Source organism: Cebidichthys violaceus, unplaced genomic scaffold (genome assembly GCF_023349555.1).
Source record: "Cebidichthys violaceus isolate CVI_PGR_0920_01 unplaced genomic scaffold, fCebVio1.0.p SCAF_4, whole genome shotgun sequence".
NCBI lineage: Eukaryota > Metazoa > Chordata > Actinopteri > Perciformes > Stichaeidae > Cebidichthys > Cebidichthys violaceus.
The window spans coordinates 12,980,183-13,004,881 of NW_027176594.1; the positions used below are offsets into that span (position 1 = coordinate 12,980,183).

General features: G+C 42.2%; 2 protein-coding genes across 2 annotated transcripts; one reads left to right on the forward strand and one right to left on the reverse strand.

Moving 5' to 3' along the window:
* The first annotated feature begins 3,496 nt into the window (after positions 1-3,496).
* LOC137884992 (putative methyltransferase NSUN7) lies at positions 3,497-20,118 on the forward strand. Its single transcript, XM_068727112.1, has 13 exons — positions 3,497-3,583; positions 5,450-5,569; positions 6,072-6,254; positions 7,520-7,578; positions 9,783-9,919; positions 10,078-10,230; positions 10,944-11,127; positions 11,788-12,001; positions 12,153-12,296; positions 12,416-12,517; positions 12,600-12,717; positions 15,438-15,558; positions 19,049-20,118. The coding sequence occupies exons 1-13, from the start codon at positions 3,541-3,543 to the stop codon at positions 19,976-19,978; spliced, it is 2,508 nt and encodes an 835-aa protein (XP_068583213.1). The 5' UTR covers positions 3,497-3,540; the 3' UTR covers positions 19,979-20,118.
* A 1,419-nt stretch (positions 20,119-21,537) lies between these two features.
* Positions 21,538-23,493, reverse strand: LOC137885164 (serine/threonine-protein kinase pim-1-like). The gene is made up of 9 exons (XM_068727320.1): positions 23,389-23,493; positions 23,277-23,343; positions 22,989-23,159; positions 22,742-22,836; positions 22,596-22,643; positions 22,277-22,486; positions 22,008-22,188; positions 21,733-21,900; positions 21,538-21,629 (listed from the first exon to the last, which is right to left on the reverse strand). The coding sequence occupies exons 1-9, from the start codon at positions 23,491-23,493 to the stop codon at positions 21,538-21,540; spliced, it is 1,137 nt and encodes a 378-aa protein (XP_068583421.1).
* Positions 23,494-24,699: the final 1,206 nt, after the last annotated feature.

The following is a 24,699-nucleotide window of genomic DNA, read 5'->3' on the forward strand; positions in this document are numbered from 1 at the left end:
TCTTTTCTTGATACGCTACAACAATGCGGTGAAGCGTAGAGAGAGCTTGTGAAATAATCCTAATAGTTAATCAATTTTTATAATGTTATGGTAAGTTATATGATATCTAAACCAGCAGGTCACAATGTTTTAGACAATACTGTGTTTCCAACTTTGTGGCAACTTCGAGCCAGCCGTCATCGCCCAACGTCACTGCTGCTCTTGTGGCCCGAATGGGAGCAGATCTCTGCAGCCAGCTTCCAAAATCTTGTGGAAAAACCTTCCCAAAGGAGTGGAAGCTCTAATGAAACATTCAACAATCAATGGGTGTCATGCCACATAGTGCCGGATACCAGGCCCCCTTTTTTTTTGTTGCAGTAGATCAACTCAAGGTCACTCAAGTAGACAACACACATTCACACACATTAAAGAAAAGTGTGAAAGCCGAATGTGTTCGAACGGAATTGGTGTGAGAGGTTGGACGGTGTGAGTGTGAGAAGGCAAATTTGATTAAAGAGAGAGAAGAAACTCCTTCCAGTGCCGTACAGCTTCCCGTAAAGACTAAGACCTTTATTGAGTCAAATTCCAGGTCGGCTTATGGCCGCACGACCCGCCGTCTCCAACCAGGCCGATTATTGAGTACGCCGTTACACACACACATACACACACACACACACACACACACACACACACACACACACACACACACACACACACACAACACGTACGGAGCAACCAGAGGCCTGTTGTGAGGCGACATTGATGACGCGTGTTGGATGGGATAATCTCTCCAGCTGTACTCTGCCCCGCAGAGGAGTGAGGCTCATTTGGGCCCCCACCCAAAAAGAAAAGCTCACTGAGGTTTTTCCACACACTGACGACGCCCCCCCCCCCCCCCCCCCCCCCCCCCCCCCCTGCTTTTTCTGAAGCTTACCAAGCACTAGTACACTACCAGAACCAACTTTTGTGTTGATCCGTCACGGTCCATCGCTACTGATTTGATGACTGGGTACATCTGCTGAGTTTAGTCTGCGCCCCGTCCATGCAGCAGAAACAGGGACGTGCGGTCAGGGGATGACAGGTGAGGCTCTGCCTCACCTGTCATCATGAAAAGTAAAAAACGAATAATGCTAAAATAAAATAAATATTAATATTTCTCTACTGTTCTGTGCTATAAATGTAATTTATGTATGATTCCAATCATTTCAAGCATTTTTATAATCAAAATCGCTGAATTAGTGCATGTCCTGTTCAAACAGAGGAGACATGTGAGGCGAGGCAGCGACGAGCTGTTCCTCACCTCAGATTGCGCAATCCCTCACTAAGTGGGTTGAGCGCGTGCCTTTTGCTTTCTCATTGTTTGTCACCACTGCAATATTTGTAGACACTTTTATTATATGTCCTTTCTTTACAGAGAATAGGTACTGTATTTCACGTCTGTGTAGAACATATTTAATGTTGCTGATCTGACATTAAACCGCAGTGAAAAAGCACAGAGGGGCAAACACTACTCTGCCTCAAAGAAGAGGGCGAGCGAGAGCCCACGAGTCGTGTTTATGCTTGTTCTGTCATTGCTCTTCTTCTACACTTCTCTTCTTCTTCTTATATTTTGCTTTGACCAAAACAAATTTAAGATTCTATATCCAAGCTTAAAAATGTCTCAAAAAACAAGGAAATATGAACAAATCAACAGCAATTCAACGTCGAACAGGTAAAATAACCTTTTATGTGTTTGTTGTTCTCTTTATACATCCGGGGTTGTTACACAGATTATCGCGGAATCTCAAGATTTTCGCGGGTGGCGTCTGCGAGCGCTCCGCTTCTGAAACGCTCCCGGTGGAATCAAATATGTACCTTACCTATGTGTGTGTAAAGAATGCTGATATGAAATATGAAAAACAACAAGTAGTCAATGTGCAAGCTGCCAATTGAATGGTGATTTAAGCTACTCTATTGGGTTCATATATTTGTGTATATATATATAAGTGTCAGTGCCTCACCAGCCACGAACCTCACCGCACGTCACTGAGCAGAAAGACTGACATGAAGAGTCAGATTCATATTTACAGAAAGTGGCTTTGAAATGGGCCACAGGACCGCAGCAACGAGGCTGCACCGTAACTCAGTGACGCGTCTCCCCCTGTTGGTTTGATACAGACATCACATAATTTTGATTGATGATATCGGTTTAAAGGAAATTGCCCCCTGAGCTGCAACTTTTTGTGACTATTAGCAGCTCTTTTACCAAAGATAGAAAAAGCTCTTTGACTTGTCAGTGTTCAACCTGGTTCACAAACACTGCATGGCAGACATTTTTTTTAAATAATTTTTAGTAAAAAAAAAAAAAGAAGCTGTAATTTTATCTAATGAAAAATAACATTCAATGGTAATGTATTTATATATGTGTGTGTGTATATGTATATATATATATATATATATATATATATATATATATATATATATATATAACTTTATTTAGAGAAAAGAGAAAAGTGAACCAATATCGAGCAAGGGTTCTCACTCTTTAGTAATTGAAGGCCCACTTCTGATTGTTAAGAAAAAAATCCGGGGACCACTTTCCTAAATAAATTAGGGGAAAAAAATCTGATAAGCGAAGCTGTGAATATGTGTTATGCCTCTGTCAGCTGTCATGATAAATATATATATATTTCCTCACCGCTTGGAGCTTTTAATGCCCACATCACTTTTTCATTAAAAACAAAAGCGATCCATTTAGTGTCACTGCATCCGAGGGGACGTTAGCTAGCTAACAGTGGCAACAAAAAAAACACGTTTTCTCTACCTGATCTCATTAAAATTATGCATTTTGATTTGATGTTTTATAATGGTGTGTTTCTTAAGCCTATTTAGATATAAAAATAACTAGCTTTATAAATAATGAAGACAAATTTATTTTTTTAATCCAAATGTAACAATTTGGCAGTACCTCCTCGGCCCGATACAGTGGTTGAGAACAGCCGATATAGAGAAAGACATCACAAATAATAGCTGATATTGTCTTTTATTTTTTCGCTTCATCGTCATTTTGATGAAACAGGATGCACAACAACACTTTTTTTTATTTTAGACTATTTTATGAAAAGAGCTACTATGATGTTCAGGAACAGCTCCAATGGCCTGTGGTTAGTTTTTATTTTCATTTTCTAACCAATTAACCCACCATATCCTTGAGCTCTACATGACACGACTGCAGTACATGTCCAGCTGGTCAGACGTCTGCTGTATACAGTTAAGAAGAGATCTTACAGTGATAACACATGTCTGTAACTATTAATAGTTGTCCTAAACGGAGTGTATCAAGTATTTTACGGTACATCAGTCACAGAGATGAAAGGCTCATTATCATATTGTTGCCATGGTACTTCAAACTCAGGACAGGACAAAACCAGGCATGACAAAGAGGCTGTGAGTGTGTGAAGTGATCTCACTCATTGGGGCTCTGCTTGATACCTAAACCTGGAGCAGAAAATTACCAGTTTGCGGTTTGACAGCCGGCCTTGGATATTTGCTCGGGCTGCGTTTTTGTTTTTTTTATAGAAGATGAGCTGCATCGCTCCCGTGAGGAGGATTCTCAACGACAAAGGTAAAGGACCTGCCATGCAATTTTAAACAGCCCATCATCTCCCATGCAGATTACTGCTAAGCTGCTGTAGTCCTTTCTTCCAGCTCTGCTCCTCTAAAGTGGACTTAAGAGTTCCTCTCGCGGAGGGGAGGAAACCGCCTCCACAGTCATTAAATCACTGCCGTTTGATATTCATTAATTCGTTCCATTTGCACCGGCCTTATTGGACACGCTGCACATTTCTGGTCAATTCCAATTTTGTGCTTGAACATTGATGAGTGCTGTGAAAGCTGATTACACACTCCGCCTGTGTTTCTCTCCATCATCCACTTTAATTAGAAGCCAGTGGTCCCTGCAACTTCTGGATGTTAATCCTCATGCGCCAATTCTTATTGTCGAGTCAAAGGACGTCACAGGTTTGAGGTTCGAAACCACATGCTGCAGACTTGTATACTGTTAACGTGTTCTGGTTCAGACTGCGCTAGCCGCTATTGGTCTGGTTCGGACGTATCGGGTGAGAGGCACTTTCAGGTCTTTTAGATAGATAGATAGATAGATAGATAGATAGATAGATACTAACTTTATTGATCCCGCGAGGGGAAATTATTTTGTTACAAGCAGCAATAGGTTACAGAGCAGCAATAGGTCACAGGTAAAAAATCTTAATATTATATAAAAAGAAAAAGAAAAATACAAGAAAAATACACGTCACAATATATACAGTTATAATATAGTAAAGATGTTATATAAAAAATGAACACTATATACACAGTGAATAGAACAGAATAATATTAAATCAACTAAATAAACAGTAGTGTAGAGGTTTAACGATTTGATTTGGCCCCTTTTGCAGTCATTTTCTTCTGCGATCGCCATCAAAGTGTAAGTAATATTAATTTATACATATTAAAGAATCTAAGTGTCAAAACATGAATATATATGGTCGTTTACATCTCTAATTACTCTAGGAAAGTGACTGATGAGAGAAAGCAATGAGGATACTTGAGTTGCACTTGGGCGACTCTCGGATGATGATCTTTTACTCTGAAAAGTGTCTCTGTATTTTCACAGTACTGCTAATATGAGTCAGCATATGAGTGTATTTTGAATTACGGTCCGGGATGTGTTGACAGCATTGATGGTAATTTTGGCGACCCTGGAATAAGTTAAGTTAGTCCGAACCAGGAAGAGGACGGCACGCGGCTAATTCACCGGCTTTAGCATCCTTTTACCGACTCTGGCAAAGACAAAGCTAGAGTTTATAATTAAAACGATATTCAGTTAGAAAAGTAAGAAGTTAAACTTTTGTTTAACAACAATAAATCAACTGAAAACATTTCATGATCATTTATATCAGTATTTCAAGTGATTTTTATTGGAATATTAGCTAAAAACTGTCCAGACCAGCACACACAGATGGTACTTCATATCTGTGTGTGTGTGTGTGTGTGTGTGTGTGTGTGTGTGTGTGCGTGTGTGTTGCACACCAATGAGTGAAGCAGGTCAGTGAGAGGTGGACCTTTTGTCCAGGGTCGGGCAGCGAGACATTATTTATTCATGCCGAGGGATCTGGCCCGTCGGCCTAATTGCACCAGTAGGAGCCCAATTACCCGCGGCGTCCTTTGCAGCCGCACAGTCTCACATTCACAGAAAACTGGAAGTCGGATCGCATGTCAGCCACGAGCAACGCTACGCGTCTTATTTACATTTGCTCGGCTCAGATTCAGCTCTGTAAGCAAACAGAGTTTGTGTCTGTTTGGATGCAAGGTGGCAGGAACCGAAAGAGACATAGGTGAGGTCTTTATATGCTGCTCTTTGTTGTGTGTGTGTGTGTGTGTGTGTGTGTGTGTGTGTGTGTAAGATGAGCTGTCTCCCCCTCTCACACAGTGGGCTCCAACGAGGATGTGAACACGCGCTCTGAGATCTTCATCCCACATCAAGACCACAAGGAGCCCCTCCCATTTCTACTTCCTCTTCCTAGTCTCCATTCGTCATTACAGTCACCAGGTAAGAGACGATTCTGAACACTGAAGACATTTAATCATATTCAAAAGTTTTCAATCTACATTTTCTGTTGAAAGAAAAAATGTTGAAAGGTTTCTCTCAACATTGAGATATTCATCAAGTAAGAGAAGTGTGGTCGCACACGGATCAAACATGTGTGATGATGACAGCAGCAGTTCAACACAAAGGGGAGATGGCTTTTATTTTGAAAGGAAAGACAAGGCTCTCAAATACACCTGTGTGGCCTCAGGTTGCAGTCAACTATAGCTGAGCTGAACGCACCAGTTGAAGCAGAAAAAACTAAACAAAGCGGCCGCCCCAATTTTGAAACTTTATCCTGAACATCGAATCCTTTTACTGTTTTGGATGGAGCACCTACAGCGTCAATAAACAGTATTACCTCTAAGGCATGCGCCTTCCACTTCCTCCTCTGATGTCTCTTCCCTCCTCTCGTGGCAACGATCTGCTTTAACGTCTCAGTGCACTTCCTCCCCTCTCTCTGCAGCCTCTCCTCCGTCAGATCAGGCCTACCTGCAAGCAGCAGCCATCTTCCGGCGGCTGCGCATGGAGAAGCCGGTCGCGCAACAACTCCTGCATTATGGGAGAAGGACGGACACGCCGCTACCAGAGAGTGGAGCCAAAACCGCCCAGAGACAGGCCTACCAACTCGCCTTCAACACACTCAAATGTATTTATCACAGAAGTCACCAGCTTTGAGGTTTACGTAGAACCACGCACGCCGAGAGGCCGGACTGATGGTTAAACATAAAGTCGGAGGAGAAATTAATTTGATCTATTCTCCCGCTTTCCCTGCGAAACCTTACCCACCTCCTGTACCGGAGGCCTTATCTCTATAATGAATGGCGGTGGAGCTCCAGCATGTGTCAACCCCAATATTCACTTTTGAATAGCGGCTTCAACTGCGGACTGTAGATTAAATAGTATATAGTCGTATATTTAATTCCTCCGTGGGACTGCAAATTACTTGAGCTGGAGGTACAGCAGATGTCTGTATGGGAGGTGATAAGAGGGTGCATGGCATGGAAACACACACACACAAATGTACATGTACGCACTCGTACAGCAAGCACACAGTATTTGATTGCACGTGTAGTAGGGGCTGGTATCTGCATATAGTTTAAAATTTTGATTTGCCCAGGTTTGGATATATTGCACTCAGCACAATGGATTTGAATGGACTTGTGGTTCCGTGTTGCAAAAAGCAGTTATAAAATGACATTTAAAGCTGCACTGATGAATATTTTCCTATTATCACTGGGTCCCATACACATAACGTGAAAGGGTTCAGGTGTAGTGTTGAACCCACAGAGACATATCACCTAACGCTGCAGTTACCTTCAGCTTTACAGAACATTTTGACTTCTTTTAAATCGTTTTTTTTATTTTACCCTTGACTTTACTGTTATGGTTCACTCTCCGCTCTCATCAACGTCATCCCCCCCCCCCCCCAAAAAAAACCCTCCAATAAACACACTGTACACTTCTAGCCCAGCAGCAAGTGGTCCACAAACAGAGTAACTGACCAGCTGGTGAACATAGTGGAGCATTTAGCAGCGAAAGAGACCAAACCAGTGCAAAAAGGAGAGTGAATATTTGCCAACTTTCGTCAGGTGACCAGAAACTCCACTCTAAATTAAAGACAATGTTGCTGCTGAATGTGCAAGTAGGCAACTGCTTGCGAACATATTTGACATAACAACTTTATGAGACGATATTATGTCAGTCTTGTGTCTTCTGCTGCCCCCAAGTGGCCAAAAACAGTCAATTAATAATACCATGATTAAAAGAAATTGCAGTGACATCTCTTTACAGAAACAATGCCCTTGCTACTTGACAGTCTTAAGAAATGGTCTCCATGTTAACTGTCTTAAATGCATTTTACTGATGTTCTGATAATTTTTTTGTCCGTTAACAACATTGTTTTCCTCTTAGACCAAGATTTATTGGAGGACATGATTGCCGACAGCTGCTTCCACATTTCCCAGCACATTGTGAGTCCCACCAGATTTGACACGAGTGATCTCAAACTCTAACCTGACCCGCCAGATGGTTTGATGCCGTCATAGGGAACCGTTTGGAAAAGGGCAGGCACTTTCCAAAAAAAACACATGGCAGGTGATTGGATGAACCATCTGTCAATCAGACTCTTATCGAAGTGAACCAGGAGAAGAGCAAAAAACATCTTTTCCATTGTGAAAAGCCTTCAGTGTTGTTCTTTACTTTTTTTTTAAGTGAAGAAATACCTCTCAGTTCTGATATGACTGATGGTATCTACACTAACCTCTTCAGGAGCCGCCAATGTCGCTGAGAACGAACAGTCGCCTCTAACTAAAACTAAAAAGCACTTCAGCACTTGTTAAACTGTCTGTGAGTTATCTGTCTTCTAATAAAGCAGCCATATTTTCTCTGTCCGTAAAGATGCGCTTCGTCAGTGTGAAGTAAAATGAGTGAGGGCGATGGGGATGCAGTTAAAGGCCATTTGTATTCAGATCTGTACGTAGTCTGGCTGGTTATAGATGGCAAATGATGCACACAGGAGAGAAGGCAGACGCACTCCCCAACTGGGAGACTATAAATGACACTATAAAACACAGTGCGATGGCACACACATGGACAAAGAGACACACCTAGCCTGTGTGTGTGTGTGTGTGTGTGTGTGTGTGTGTGTGTGTGTGTGTGTGTGTGGAAAGGATGATTTTATTGAGGGATGGGTGAAACATACAGAACAGGCTGACAGATCATTAGGCTGAAAGTGTGACTATAAAACCGGTCACGCAGCTCTTTGTGATTCCACACACCTCTTTGCTACAATATAGCCTACTGTACATATTCTACCCCCCCACACACACACACACACACATACACACACACACACACACACACACACCTAGAGAAAAGAAGTTGAGGGAAAGGATGGTGTGTTAGTGGCTATAAAAGAAAGAAAGGGAAGTGTGAGAAAATATCTACTTCCCTTTAGGCAGTTTTACTTTATATACGTTTATATATTCAAAATGGATCACATGAGTACATGTAAGCTAAAGTGAAAAGAGGTCACTTGTAGTGACAAACCCACACATTTAGCAAAAAAAACAGTGTACACCCTCAGCACCAAACTGCAGACAGACGCAGTTAGCCAGTGAACATAGTGGAGGATTTAGCTGTTTTGAGCCAGATTTGTCCCTCGGGAGTAGGGAGGAGACCAAAAACAGAGATTAATAAAAGTGAATAATGAACTCCCAGTGAACAGAAACTGTATATACGAAGTGGACATATGAATCACCCATTGGTTTGTGGACTGTTGTTTTGAAGCCTTGAGTTTGGCGATTTAGTCTTCGCCATCTTGGATTATGGCCGTCGCCATGTTGTGTTTTCGCAGCCAATGAACAGAAGTTGCCATATTTGGAATGCGGACGAATGACGTAGAGACTCCATATACGACTCTGGTAGTGGCAGCGACCTGTCAATCACAGTAAGCCCGCCCTAAAGCATACCCTGCTTTATGGTCTATTTGACTCTAATGGACCATAATTTACTAAATGAACATCATGGTGTATTGAAGAAGACTTGAAACTAGAGATTGAGACCATAAACTCATGTTTACAGTGTTTACTGAGGTAATAAATCAAGTGAGAAGTAGAGTCATTTTTCTCATAGACTAGAGGAGTCGCCCCCTGCTGGTCAGTAGAGAGAATGCTTTTAAGTTTTAAGACATTTCCTTATTGGTTTCACTCTGCAGAACAGGAAGTCGCCACCTGGATGATGAGCCAGGGGCCCAGGGTTTAAGAGATGTTAATGTTGTGTTGACAGTTTGTTTGCGCTACCTCTGAGTGGCCAAAGATATTAAGGCATTATTAAGATGAAAGTGGTGGTGACAATGATTACACGACAGCAGACATTTTGGCTTGTACAGGTCTAGTTGATAACATTGAAAATCTACTGCATGGTATTTACGTAGGTGAGCTAGCTCCGGGGTCCTGGTTGTGCATACTGGCTCACTGTCGTGACTCGCTGGGACACCTGATGGAACCGAGCCATCGTTAACAAAGTTTGTTTCACCTGTGCTTCTCTCTTTGACGATTCAAAATGTCCGTGGAACAAGGTCTATTGCTATTGAATTTTTCTTGTCTATATTATGATGATGATGATGATGATGAACAACGACGATGACTATGAAGAAAGCGCTCATGTTTTACAGTGCGGCGACTTGTTGGCGTTGTCGATGGTGATGCTGTTTGACTTCCAGGACCGACATTTTTTGTCACGTGAGCATTCAACGAAGGAAGGGGAGGAGCCTCTGCAGGAAGTCAGGGACCTGGAGGGCAGTCTGCAGAGGTGTGTGTGTGTGCGGGAGGAGATGAAACATGTTTTTGCTTCTCGTTTTTACTGTAGTTAATTCTGGATATCGCACAAACTGAAGTTACGAGACGTGAAAATGTGACCTGAAGTATGTTTCCGATGATGGTGTGTGTGTCTGTCTGTGTTTATTACAGGTGTAAAACCAAGCTGGCAGCATCTCTTGCTCGCTGCAGAGTGAAACTGAACCTGCAGAGCATCTCCTGTTTTCTGTCTGATCCTGTCAGGACCAAACAGCACAGAGCAAAACGTCTGCCACTGTATGCATGGGTCAATACTCTCGAGACAAGGTACGCACGGATTACGTTGCCATGTTGTTGTTTTTTACAACCAATGAATAGAAGTTATAATATTTGAAATCTGGAAGAGTGACGTAGAGACGTCGTATACGGCTCTGGTAGAAACCTGTCAATCACAGTAAGCCTGCCCTAAAGCATACTCATCTTTATGGTCTATTTGACTCTAAATTGACCATAATTTACGAAATGAACATCATGCTGTATTGAAGAAGACTTGGAACTAGAGATTGAGACCATAAACTTGTGTTTACAATGTTTACTGAGGTAATAAATCAAGTGAGAAGCAAGAGTCATTTTCTCATAGACTTTTATATAATCTGACTTGCTGCTGCTGAGATAATGCAAGTTAAAGACACTTCTGCCAGGTCTAAACCAGCAAGGGTTGTTAGATCTATGGGAGCAGGTGATGTCAGTATAAAGACAAGTGTTAAACTTTAACACTGTGCCCGTTTATAAAGTGACACTGTGTGTTTATAGTGACAGGGTCTGTTTGGGGGAGGGGGGGATTGCAGGATGAGGTTAATGGTGAGTGAAGTTCACCGGGGCGCATCTCAGACAGAAAGGTTCAGCATGTGTTCCTGTGGTAAAACCGTTCACCAGACAACCTTGAGTCACACTATTTTGCCGCAACAGGAGAACCCCACTATGTTACTGCCTCAAATGAAGCGTTCAATCGAACAGAAAACATCTCCTCTCCTCCGTAGTGTTGAGGAAGTGAGCGAAGCGCTGCAAGGCGCCGCCTTGCGTGAAGTGGAGCTGTTGACAGACCTCAGAGAGGCGACGTTCTGCAGAGACCCTCTCTGTCCGGACACACTCGTCTTCTCTCGGCAGCTTAATGCTCTGCTGCAGCACAGCAGCCTCACAAGCACACATGCACTCAACACACAGGTACTACATGGACGCGTGTGTCGAGTGAAGTGTGTAAATATGCTTAATAATAATAGACTTTTGTAGATCATTTTAGAAGACGGGTACAAGATGACTGGTGGAAAGAGTACAAATGCTGGTTTATAAATCTACGTGAAGTTAAAATTAGAGGTGAGCAAAGAAGAGAAAATAATAAAGAAATGAAACAATGTTCTTATTTTTGCTGACCAACCATTTGTCACAAATTATGCCAATCTTCTGGTTTCTGTACTTATGGAGCACCAAACACGTGTTTCTGTCTGTCCACTTCATTAAAAGCAGAATTATGGGCTAAGAATATTAAAAAGTCCCCAAAATATTCTACTCACTGGTTGCCCAATTAGGAGGAAATGTAATGAATCACTCCAGCAGTAGACTTATTGTTCTTCTTAGACACATAAATAGACTACAGCTTAATTTTACTGCTGAAAGCCAGATTAGAAGTTTGCAGTCAGATTTCCTTTTTGTGGCATAAAGTTTAAAGTTGCTAATCTGTGTAACCGAAATAAGGCGATTTGCTTTTAATCCTGATTAGCAACGCGGCGATCTGTAACACCGAAGAGGACAGTTTTGTAAAAAAAGGGAAGATGATCCTCCACGTGTGCGTGAACGTGTCCATACGCGTGTCTCTTTTTTCCGCAGGACAGGAGCCTGTGCCTGGCGGTGAGCGCGTTACGCCCCTTGCTGTTCGACAAAGGCGACGTCCTGGTGGCGGGGTCCTTCTCGGCTGTAACCGTGGCTCACGTGTCTGTGGCGGCCGCCGCCCGCTCCGGCCGAGCGCTGGTGTGTGCCGCGGATCACACGCCCGCGCAGCTAGAGGAGCTGCAAGAACTGCTTGCACAAATGGACATCAAAAGTGAGCAATGAAAGCACCTTAGAGAGAGAAAAAAATTAATAGTGTAGGCCTGTTATGCAAGTGGGATTGACATTGTTGTGAGCCTTTATGGAATATTGCCATTTTAATTTCCATTCATGATTTTCCTGATGCAAATTCATGCCCCATGTAGACATGCAAGTCCTGTCAGAAGCCTTCTGCGGTCTGGATGAGTGGGATGCCGCCGTCCAGCGTTTAAAGGTCATCATAGTGCTGCCCCAGTGCTCATCCTCCGCGCTCAATGACCCCGTGCCCACCATCCACAGCGAACACGGAGGTACGTAGAAATCAACCGGTAGAAACTGAGATGTATAGAGATACTGACAGAGGCAGTGTCTTTCCATTTAATTTCCCATATATGACACGAATGCTGAGTAAGTTTCATCCTGTTGTCAGACTGGGATCTACTGCCGGACCTGTGTCACAATTCTGTGTCCCGGAGCAAAATACACAAAATGGCCAACCAGCAGGCACGACTACTGGCACATGCTCTGTCCTGTGAGTACATATTAAAAGGGGGGTGACCACACACAGCACGCATATACGCACCACTACTACACTGTGCTGTCTTCTCTGTCAGTCCCAAAGGTCCAGACAGTGGTCTACTGCACGCGCTCAGTATATCCCGAGGAAAATGAACAGCTGGTGAAAAGAGTGTTAGAGAAAGCACACACTCACCCCAAACTGCTGCCCTTCAGGTAAACACACACACACACACACACACACACACACATACATGTCTGCTCTCTCTCTCTTTGTTTAGGTATTAGTTCTCTGTCTATTAAGTATTTCATTATGTTATTTTCATTACTTGCACACAGGCTCAAACCACAAACGTAATAAGAAAACATAAAACAACTACTGCTTTTAGAAAAAGTAGTTCTACGTGCATTTAAAGGAAACACCAAGCTGAAGACATTTACACACTGTTTTTCCTCCACTACCCGACCAAAGAGCAACAGGTGATTGGCAGCTCAAAGTTAAGTTAACCTGCTTTAGCATAAAATTCACTTTGAAGCCGACTGTGCTCTGACTGTCCCTGAGATACTGTCAGATCATTGAATTCATGCTTAACCATCAAGGACATTACTTTCACTGAGATCCAACAAGATGTTCACTTGTAAAACCCACCTGCATGTCTTTAATCCAAACAAACCAAAGAGGCTCTGTGAGGCTGTGATGAATGCTAACGTCAGCATGCTAACATGCTCACAATGGCAATGCTAACATGCTGATGTCAAGCGTGGTATAAGGTTTATAGCTAGTTTAAAGTTGTTGTATTCACAATGTTCGCATAGTGTGTTATCATGCTAGCTTTTGCTAATTAGTACAAAACACGCTATGCTAACGTGCCGATCATAGACTGTACATAAGAAGTGGAAGTAGTCATCGTGGCGTTACTCACTGGTTTTTGGTCTGCCGTTTTGAAGCCTTGAGTTTGTCGAATTGGCCGTCGCCATCTTGGGTTTTTGTAACCAGTGAATGGAAGTGACCGTATTTGGAATGAGGAGGAGTGACGTAGAGACGCCGTATATGGCTCTAGTATCAGCAGAGACCTGTCAATCACAGCAAGCCTGCCCTAAAGCATACCCTGCTTTATGGTCTATTTGACTCTAAAAGGGACCATCATTTACTAAATGAACATCATGCTGTATTGCATATCTAACTGCAGAACGCACTAATAGTGAGGAGTTTAAGATAAGATAAGATAAAATAAATTTGCAGGATTACAGCAGCATAGTGGATAGTGCAAACGAACAAGGTAGAGAAACAAGATCAAAACAAGCATAATAAATACGTAATCACACAGTAGTGGTATAATAAATAAGTCAAAAACTTTAAAAACAGCAAAAACTAAAATATGATATAGTCCGACTGAATGGTTGTTAATATTGCACAGTGGATTGAACAGATTATTTATAATGCACATGAATGAATAAATGAATGAGGAATTGTTTTTGGTATGTGTGGTCTACAGGGAGCAGTGTTTGTTGTTAGAGTGAGGAGCTTCATCTCTGAGAATTACAGACAGCAGGAGAGAGAGTGAGTGAGTAGATAATGTCTGACTAGTGTAAATATGACAGCATATCTCACATCTCCACTTTATATACTGTATGTACATGCACGTGTGTGAGTGTGAGAGGTTACAGGCACCAGGGCTGACGACAGTATAAAGGATCAGCTGCGGTTGCCGTGGGGACAGTGGTTAATCCTAGAGTCGGGCTGATGGGGTGGAGAAGATTTCAGAGTCTGTTTCACACCTGCTGCTCCACACAACTCATTTCTCACCATCAATCAAAATGCCATTACATTTGGTCACATAAGCTCTTTTATCAACTCACCAATGCGCAACGAGACGACCAGCAGCCGCTTCACCTCTGTGTTTACAGCACTAAAGATGTCTTGTTGGCGCTACTTCACGCCAAAGAAGCAACTAATCCCGGACACTCTAAACTGCCAGCAAACTGCTCTCATGTACTCTAGGTTGCTTTGCATCAAAAAAAGAGTATTTCTTCATTCTTGAATAAGGATCTTTCAAAGAATGGGATAGGGAGGACCTAGCAGTAAAACAAACATTATGTATGCCTCCAAACTGTTATTTTTATGCAGAATTATATGTCATCGCCATTTTAAAGAGCAACCTTTACAGGTGGCCACAATATTCTCACCTTGATGCAATAGAAGTGTACGTAAGGGTTTGTCAGTACACCGTGACATCACTGTTGGTGTGGTTACAGACTGGAAGCTGTCACCACAGAGGGCAGGGCAATGCTGCTTCAGACTGTTGTTACATTAATTTATTGTAAAAAATAAAAAAAAACTTCACTATGCCTGTTTATTCAAACAATACAAGTTTAAGCATACAAAATGCATATAGAATAATGCTCTGGGCCTCAATTTTTTAAATACTTACATTTTTGTTTCCATCCAGCTGCGGAAGAATAGAAGTGGCTTTGCATTGAGAATTTTTAATGTGAATGAAGGTCACATCAGCACATCATCTCCATCTTTAAACAGCGTTTGCTCCTCTGAGAATTGTTCACCAGCGTATGCCAACAAATCCAATGTTGAGGACGCCAGACGTAATTACAATATGCAGACACCGGCAGTGACAGCTGGCAGTGCGGCGGCTCATAAACATGCCTGTCCTGAGGATCCACATACATCTGGAACTGCTGTCCAAATACTGTTACGAATGTGTCGTGCCCACTGTGTCAACTGTTGATTTGTAGCTTTTTCAAGAATTGTACATACATTTTTTTGTATTTGGTTGTCAAAATAATTTATGAAACCTTTGTATAATTTCCTGAAACTGCCGATTCTTGTGTGCAACACTCCCATTTCTGTAAGCAATATGTCTCTGAATTAATGTGGCAGTGATGGATTCAAGTTGAAAATGCTACATTTTTTCTCTCAGGGTGAACGGCCCCATTTTCCCTGAAGACTCCCAGTCAGGGGACACGGCGGACTCCAAGTTCTTCCGGCTCGAAGCATCCCAGTTCACCAACGGCTGCTTCGTCGCGCGGCTGTCCCGACAGGTGAGAGAGAAAAAAAAAGTGAGGGACACGTGGAGGGCAAGGTTTGGAGGTTTGAGGCGGAACAGAGGTTTTGTGATGCGTGTGTGTGTGTGTGTGTGTGTGTGTGTGTGTGTGTGCGATTGCTTTGCGACGAGACCTTGCAGTAGTGCTGAGACTGCACTCTTTTACTGTCCGTCTGCTGGGAGGTCGGACGGCTCTGCTTGTCTGCGCACACACACACACACACACACACACACACATTGACTATCTTTCCCTGAAACACTGCAGCATTATTCCAACACCCCATACAAAAATAGAGACAAGTTAAAGATGAAATGCATCCGCTGAAACATTTCAGCGCTTCACAGCGAAGATGAATGGATAATTCTTATCTGTATCGTTCTTGCAGCCCTCCGGTCTTGTTGCATCACCTCGTTGCTCTGTCTATTTGTCCCCCCCCCCCCTCTTTCTTCCTCTCGCTCCACTCATAAAACGTACATACAGGAGGAAATGAGATGCTGCTCCTTTGATCCCCTGCAGCTAAAAAAAATGGTGCAGGAAGGGAACTGTGCCTGTATGTGTGAGTGTGTTTCTTTTTTTCCCAATACTAACACACACACACGCAGACACACACACAGGGGGGGGGGGGGGGGGCAAGGTCTTGCTCACCTGTCCGGTGGCAGTGCAGTCATTTCAAATCTAATGATCACCACGTCAAAGTAAATTGACATCAGAGTGTTTCACACCGCTGCTCAGACGAACAACTCCGCCAGTTGAACTGTGCTAGAGGTCGATTTAAAGGGATCTGGAATAGACGACAGGGCACCATAGAGAGGCAGAGGGAGGGAGAGGGGTAAGGTAACAATCTCTTTTTTAAAAATCAAAGGGAGACACAAGAGGTATCAGATAACAGATGTGTCCAAGAATCTCAGGAAAACAAGACAAACCTGACAAATGGTTTCTGTAAAACACAACCGACGGGCCGCCATCAAAGTCTCCATCTAAGTAAGTAAAGCGGTGTACTACCGCTTTACTTACAACTCTCATTTTGAAGCATAATTGTCCGTTTTGAGGCTTATAAATGACTCAAAGCATATACTGCTGTCAAAGCAAGAACAATGAAAGACACTGAATAAAATATATGGTAAAACGGCAGTCCATCGTATTGGTCCACCATAAAAACGTTAGGGGTATTTTGATAAATATGACCACGGGTTTGTCAGCTTATTGACTGTTTTTTTTTAGCCACACTAACGCCATGACTTATTTTTTCCTCTACCGCTGCCGCGAGGTTAACATTTACTAATTTTAGGGAAAGGTCTTGACATCTATTGAATGGGTTGCAATGATATTTGGTACAGACATTCATGCTCCCCTCAGGTTGGACTGTAATCACGTTGGTTCCCTTGATGCTCATCCAGCGCCATGGTCAAGTCAAAACCTTAATATATCCAATACTTTGGTTTACGTCCGAATACAGCCAAAGTTAATTACAATCCCAAATTCCTCAGCTGAGCTTTCCGTTTAGTGCAAATTAGCAACCATTAGCAAAAAGCCACTTATCTTTGAATGTTAAATGTTAACTTTATTGTCGGCATGCTAACATGTTGATGTTTAGCAGGTAGAACTTTATCATGTTCACCGTCTTACTTTGACGGCTGAAGCCCCCCTAAAAAGTTCTTCAGCCCCCCCAAATAATTTGGCATTATTGGCTTTAAAAAAATATATATACTTTTTAAAAATTTTATTTTGGTGATGTCATTAAAATATTGTTTCTCACATGGACAAGTTATTTATAACTCTAACATGCTACATATGTGTGTGCGTTCTGGTTTGTATGTTTCTTCCCTCAAATTACAATCCAATAACCTATCATCATACTTAATGATATAATCCCCGGGCACTAGGACCTTGGGAAGGCTGCTGAGCTGACTTTCTCACTCTGCCAAGTAAAGTCTCTCAAAGACAGCCAGGATTATAGCCAAGGAGTTCAGCTCAAAGTAAATGATGCACAGAGTGAAATTGTAAGTACAGGTATTTACGGAATGTGGCAATCTGTAGTTGTTAACGATTGTTACCTGCTTACATTTAGGTTTACTTGAGGCAAATGAAAGTGAATATTGTTGTGGGCTATGTTAACACTAAGCTAGATAGCTAGCTATTTTGTTAGAAACTGTCTCCAGTGAGCAAGAGTGTAAACAAATTCGAAATACATGAAATAACTATCGACATCTCTCTATTCTTTGCATTAATATATCTCTCTAGTATTTCGAAACAATAATATCAGTCCCTATAGAATGTTGTTGTTTATAATCAGTTAATGGCATATTTGACACTGAACTAGTTCATCTTTATCTCAGTGATAGTGTCCAAATGAGCATAAAATATCACTGGTATGTAAAAACTACACGGACAACAAAATAGATGTAAATGTTGATCAAAATCTTATTCCCTTCTGCTCATAATAAAACAAGTAAACAACTCAAAAGTTGACACTGTCAGGTCCTTTCTCCATCCATTGTGTGCGGTCCCTTTAAGAATGAGGATTTGGGAGTGACGCGGATATGAAAGCTAGTTTATCCGTCTTTCCTTTACAAGCAGGAAAATGATTTCTCTCTTTGAGAAAAGTTCATATTTGTGTTGTCAAATTTCACTATGACCCTGAAATTCTGTCTCTTGTTTTATCATATACTGAATGCAAGCAAAACTACAGAGCAAAATCACACTCTTTCTGATTGAACCAATCTATGAACTGTCTGAAACAATGGCTATCCGCCGCCCCAAATGGGCCCCCAAATGGGCCCCCAAATGGGCCCCCAAATGGGCCCCCAAATGGGCCCCCAAAACAATTGCCTCTCCCCTTAGGGCTAAGCCCCCCCTTTCTTTGAATCCAAGAAACGCCCCGGACTGTAACTATCAACACATGTCAATTGTCGCTCGTTACAAGCATACGTTCTTTTCAAAATAAATTTCCGTCCTCGCAGGAAACAACTCAGTTAAGTTTAGGCAACAAACCGACTTAATTAGGTTGAGGGAAAGATCGTGAAATACTTATTTAGGTTCAGGCAACAAAACTACTTAGTTAGGTTAAGTAAAGATTGTCGTTTGGGTTAAAATAATGACGGGAGTGCCGTTACTAAAGTATGCAAGTTACGTGATAACTAAATCAACATTAACTTCATGTTTCACACGGGGAACGTCTTTATAGTTCGTCGTTCATAATTCAATGGATAACATGATTTTGTGTGATATCTATGAATTGCGGCACATTATTTTTCATAGGTATAGCTGCGAATGCTGAGTGAGACCAGCCTGAACTATCATGTGTCCTTTCAAATTATCCCCCACACTCTGCTCTCCTCTCCCTCCTCTGCAGGTTAACTTTATGGCTCATTTCTACAGCGTGGTGTTTTGCTGTATAGATCTCCTTGGTGCTATGTAGCCCCAGAGACCCGTAGTTTTATTGTGTTGCATCCTCGCATCAAATCTTAAGCTGCCCTCACTTTTGCAGGCGGATCCCACCAAGGTAGAGACGGTCCACGATGTTCTGGCGAGGGCCGCAGCAAAGGGCCTCCTGGGTGGAATAATTCCTGAACAATCAAAAACCGGTAAAAGGGGAAAAAGCAGGAAGAATTGGGTTACGTCTGCTGGAAGCAAACCCTCATCCCCCTCGAGCCAAGAAAGGCAGAGGGGAAGTGAGGTTGTGAATGGAGAAGATCCGGTAGGAGCTTCAGAGCATGAAGAAGAGAGAGGTGAATGTGGCGAGGATGGAGAGGAGGGAAAGGAAGAAGATAAGGGAGAAAAGGGTGGAAAGAAGAGGCGAGGGCTGAAAGGAAGTAAGCAAAAGGTCAAGGGGCAAACCAACAGGACGACTGAAGTCTCAAAGCAAAACCCTAAAAGCCGCAAGAAGAAATCAACAAAGACAAAAGTCAACCAATCACCTCACAAGAGGCAGCTTACAAGAAGTAAACCCAGAAGAATACCTCGTCTTACACTGACGTTAATGTCCTCCGCAAAACCCTCCAACCACTTGTCTCCAATCACGGCCCTCGCGCACAAGCTAAGTAACAGTCCAACAATTATATCACAGCAGACTGACTTTAGCACCTCGTCCTCTGCCCGTCCCGCTCTAGCCGCTCCCCACGCAGCCTCCAAGCAGGTGCAGAGACGCAGCACAGAGCTTGAAAGAGCAGAGAGAACGCTGAAGGACGCAGCTAGACCAGAGGGCCAGTTCAAGGCCAGAGGAAAGGTGGCCAGACCTAGGAAAGAGGACGTGTTGAAGCATGCAGATTTTGTCCTGCCACCCATTTCCTCCTCCTCCTCCGGCTCCATGAACAGCCGGAGTGAAAGTTCTCTCTGCCGGCGTCCGTCCCGGACCTCCGACTCTCAGCTCGCCCAGATATCTGCATCGTCCTCCTCAGTCTACCTGCCTGGATTATAGAAAAGATCACGTTCACCGATGTTGTGGTAAATGGAATTATTGGCATGTTCTGACACTACAGTCAATCACAAAGGACTCGCAAGTAAATTATTTTAAATATTAAGAGATATATATTTAAATAAAGTTATTGTATTGGAAGTTAAATTAGAGATATAAAAATATGTGAAGAGGAATTTAGCTTTGTCATTTCTTCGTCTCTGGTATGGGTATCACTTCAGTATACACATACACACACACACACACACACACACACACACAGGCTAGGTGTGTCTCTTTGTCCATGTGTGTGCCATTGCACTGTTTTATAGTGTCATTTATAGTCTCCCAGTTGGGGAGTGCGTAATGTTATTAGTCAATTAATCAATCAGTCAATCAAAAGAAACTCACCGTTTTTAATAAAGTAATCATAGTTAGTCATTACTTAAGGTACTTGTTTTTACTTCCAATCACGTGAATATGGTGTATAGAAAGTGTTCAATCATAATTCTCGTGGTGCCCATGTTACCTGAAGGCAACGTTGTTGAGGAAGGTCCTCAGCAGTCTTTGTGATGCTGTCACTCACGATTACACGCCCCTCTCAGTTGAAGCCACGCCCCCACGCTAGATCAGGGTCAAAATTCTGAAAGAGAAAAAATACGATCTGAAAGTGAAAAGATAAGATTTGAAACTGTAAAAAATAAGATCTGGAACAGAAAATATAAAATATGCAACTGAAAAATATAAATATCAAAATATATACTGTATGAAAGTGAAAAATTAAAATACATATTTTTTTGAATACATTGTTGTATTTTTCAAAGTTCAAGACTTTCAGTTTAAATTTTTTTTTCAAATGATGAAACTATTGGCCTGGATTTGGCTCCATACACCAGTTCCAATCATGTGTTTGGGCCTGGTGCAAATTTGACCACAAATAAATTACAGTTTGTCAAACATGACCAACATTGCTGGAGGAAGCTGTAGAAACATGTCCCCAAATGCCAAGAAATATGACTGGCAGTACTTTGTGTGCAATTACTAAGAGGCTGCATACATTGTTATGATGAAACAAGTGTGTGATTGGTCTCAGTCTTTCTTTAGACAGAAATAAAGCAGCTGAAGTGACTGCTCAGCTGAGTGAAGCCTGACACTCGGCACGCGGCTTGGATTTTAAAGCTGCTTCCTTCTGTTGCCAGCAAACGGTTTGAATTGGCCGCTTGTTAATCTTATTTTTATTTGTAGTGATTTCAATTTTATATGCTATTAATTGCATAACTTTTTGAAAATAGTCATGTTTTATAATATATAATAATACTGTAGTTTAATGCCAACTATTTTAATACCAATTAAACAATGGTAAATGTACCTGCATTGTATAGTGCCTTTCTAGTCTTCTGACTTTATGTCATCATTCACCCCCTCATATTCATTCATTCACTGATGGCTGGGGCTACCACACAAGGTGCCACCTGCCCATCAGGTCACATATTCACAAATATCACATCTGTTCCATTTATACAACTTTCAAGTTTGGGATTGGATATTTTTTAAATAAATTTAAATATATTTTTATTTTAATGTTATCGGAGCCATGGATGACTCTTGAGCTTTTTCAGGGTAGACCGCTGATCGGGGTCTACGTTCAAACTTGTCCGTAAGAAATCCTGGTAATCTGGAGAGAAAGAAGGAGAAGAAAGGTGAAGGAGGCGGCTCCGGGATCTAACTAAAATGAACAGATTTGTGTCTGCCGACATGTTTCTCTATGTTTTTCTTACTTTCGGAGAGCTCGTTGCTGATGCTCAGCTTGTTTGCAAAGAACCTGATGGTATCGAAACTTGCACGACTGTGGAGCGTCTCAAAGAGGACCACTCCCATCTGAAACACTGTGGTGGGTCCGGCTCTGTAAATACCACGATCGTACCACTCTGGGGTGATGTCAGTACCTAGAATACAGACATAATAAAAAGACAGTGAGGATGAGGAGCTTTGTTTCAATGTAAAGTCACAGACAGTAAGTTAGTGAAGAGCAGGAGCAAAGCAGACATCTTACCGAAGAAGACGCGGTAAGAGGCTCCTTTCTTCACAAAGCAGCTCAGTCCAAAGTCGATGAGACGAACTCGCGGGAAGTCTGAGCTGGTCTCGATCAAGATGTTTTGCAGTTTTATGTCCTGGTGGAAGATGTGTTTGTTTTCAAGATCAATTGCTGCATCGATTAGCTGTTTCAGAATCACCTGACAGACAAAAAGAGTGAGATGATGGATCAGAGAGGAGGATGGTCTGACATGTTCTCATGGCTCTGAGCCGACTACAGCAGCTTACCTTGGCTTCCTCTTCGTCTAAGGAGCCTCCGTTAGTTTCGATGTAGTCGAGAAGGTCTACGGCAGGGATCGGTCTCTCCAGCACCAGGATCAGTTCCTGGTCCAGATCGTACCAGTTTAGCAGGGATACGGGTGCCGATGTCCCCTCTGATTCGGCCGCCAGTTTTAACATGACGGCGACTTCCACGGAGAGCTGCCTCCCGTCATCGTCCTGAAACATCACAACAGAGTTAAGGATGAGAGAGAAACACGATTCATCCATAACACATTCAGAAAGAGAGTGCAGCACATTTGAACAGCAGCAAGTGTTGCTCACTCACCACGTGTTTGCAGGGAACGTTGTCATTAGGAATGTGTTTGATGGCAACCTACGAGATACAAACAAGACTTGGTTAGCACTTCCTGAACATATTGTGTGTGTATGTGTGTGTGTGTCTGTGTGTGTGTGTGTGTGTGTAACACTTACAGGTAGATTATCTGCTTTGCGGTAGTCAGCAAACACAGATCCACACCCTCCTTCACTGAGCAGACCCTGCTGCTGGTATTTGGCCTCAAATTCAGCTAAACAGAAAAACAAATATTTAGTTTTAAATACATTTGTGAGTAGCAGCAACTATATGTTACCTAAACTCTAATATGAATCCCTCCTAGGTTTGTTATACCTCATTTAAATTATGATTTTACACTGAACATAATGAAGCCAAAGTACTAACCTGCTGGGCCATGTACCGACAAACCCTGTTGGGTGTGTTCAGTCTCTGTAGGTCCAGAGGCCTCCTTCAGGTCCAGCCTGCTCTTCTTCATGTTCGGACCTTCACCATCGGCGACGGCCTTCCTCTTATCGCCTCTCTTGCTCACATCCTCCACAGATGTGCTGCAGCTTTCTACACATGAGGGGAAAAACAGAGGAACATCAGTTTGTTGACAATCACAACACTAACGTGTTCAGTAAACTGATGATGGGATACATTTCCAACGGCAGTTTTACATGATCAGCTTACCAGAGTCTCCTGAGGTGGACGCCGACTCGTCGGCACCCTGGATGAGGTCCAGTCGGCTCCTTTTCTCCTCCTTCTGTGGTCCCTTTCCATCTTCTCTGGCTTTCCTCTTCACTTGTCTCACAACGACATCCTCAGAGGTGGTTGGGTTTACCCTTTTAATGAGCCTCGTCAAGTTAATGAGGTTCTGCCTTCTATGACTGGCCTTCTTTTTGATCATGGTAGTCCGGCTACGCTTTCCAGATGCTGAACTTTGTTCAGATGTGCTGATATTGAGATCTACAAATGCAAAAAACAAAAGTGGAACATCAGTTTGGTGTTAGCTAAAGTCACTAAATGTATGAAACTGTCATCTTTTATCATTTCACAGTTCAGACTCAGATCACAGTAAGAAAAAGGTCTCCACAGCAGGAATTAGAGGTCTATCTCGAGGTACTAACTCTAGATTAGTGTCTTCCCCTCCTGATAAGTTCTATGGGTCATTAACACCAGTGAATGCAGATTTCTAACTTACCTCGATCTCTTTTAAGGGCCGGAGAACCGCAATTCATTGTCTTCTTTGCAGAGACTTTGTCCATTGAGATGAAGAAGTTTCTAACAGGAAAGCTGTGCAGTGTGTACCAATCCAATGCTTGAAACTATCTGAGTGAATTTACCACTCAGTGTGTTCTTAAGCTGTGGTGAGTGGAACATAGAACATGATGAAATGTTCTATCATGAGGTCATATATGCAAATGAGGGTTTAGAGTAAATTGTGTATGTGTGTGTGTCCAGTATATAGTATATATAGATGGAGGTTATCCACTGAATATATTCATACAATGCATAAAATACTGTGTGTACACGCATACAATACTTGATATTGACTCTTTCTCATCTGGCTGACTTTCCTACAAACTATTAAAATGGCCTCAGGTTGTTTCTATGAACTGTTCATCTTGATCTTAAAGTCAAAGACTTTAAAGAATGAATGAATAATACATCATGTAAATACGTGGCAATGTGATAATAACAAAAAAGTACTTTTTTAATGAAATGTTAAATGTTAATGAAAATGAAAGTGATCCTGATAATATGGGTTGATGACTTGATCAGTGCTGCCAGCAATGAAAATGCACTGAAGGTTGTGAAGGGGACGCTCACAGCAATATTCAAGATGAAAGATTTGGGTAAACTGAAACATTTTCTTGGTATTGATTTTGACCAGAGTGATACATATGTAACAATGTCACAGAAGAGATATGTGGAGAAAATACTTTCTGCATGTTTGACATGCATGACTGTAAACCTAGAACAACACCGTGTGAACAAAAACTAAACTACACTGATGATTCAGAAATGATGAGTGATGTCAGAAAATACAGAGAGGCAGTAGGCAGCCTGATCTATCTGACTACATGTACAAGACCTGATCTGAGCTTTGTAG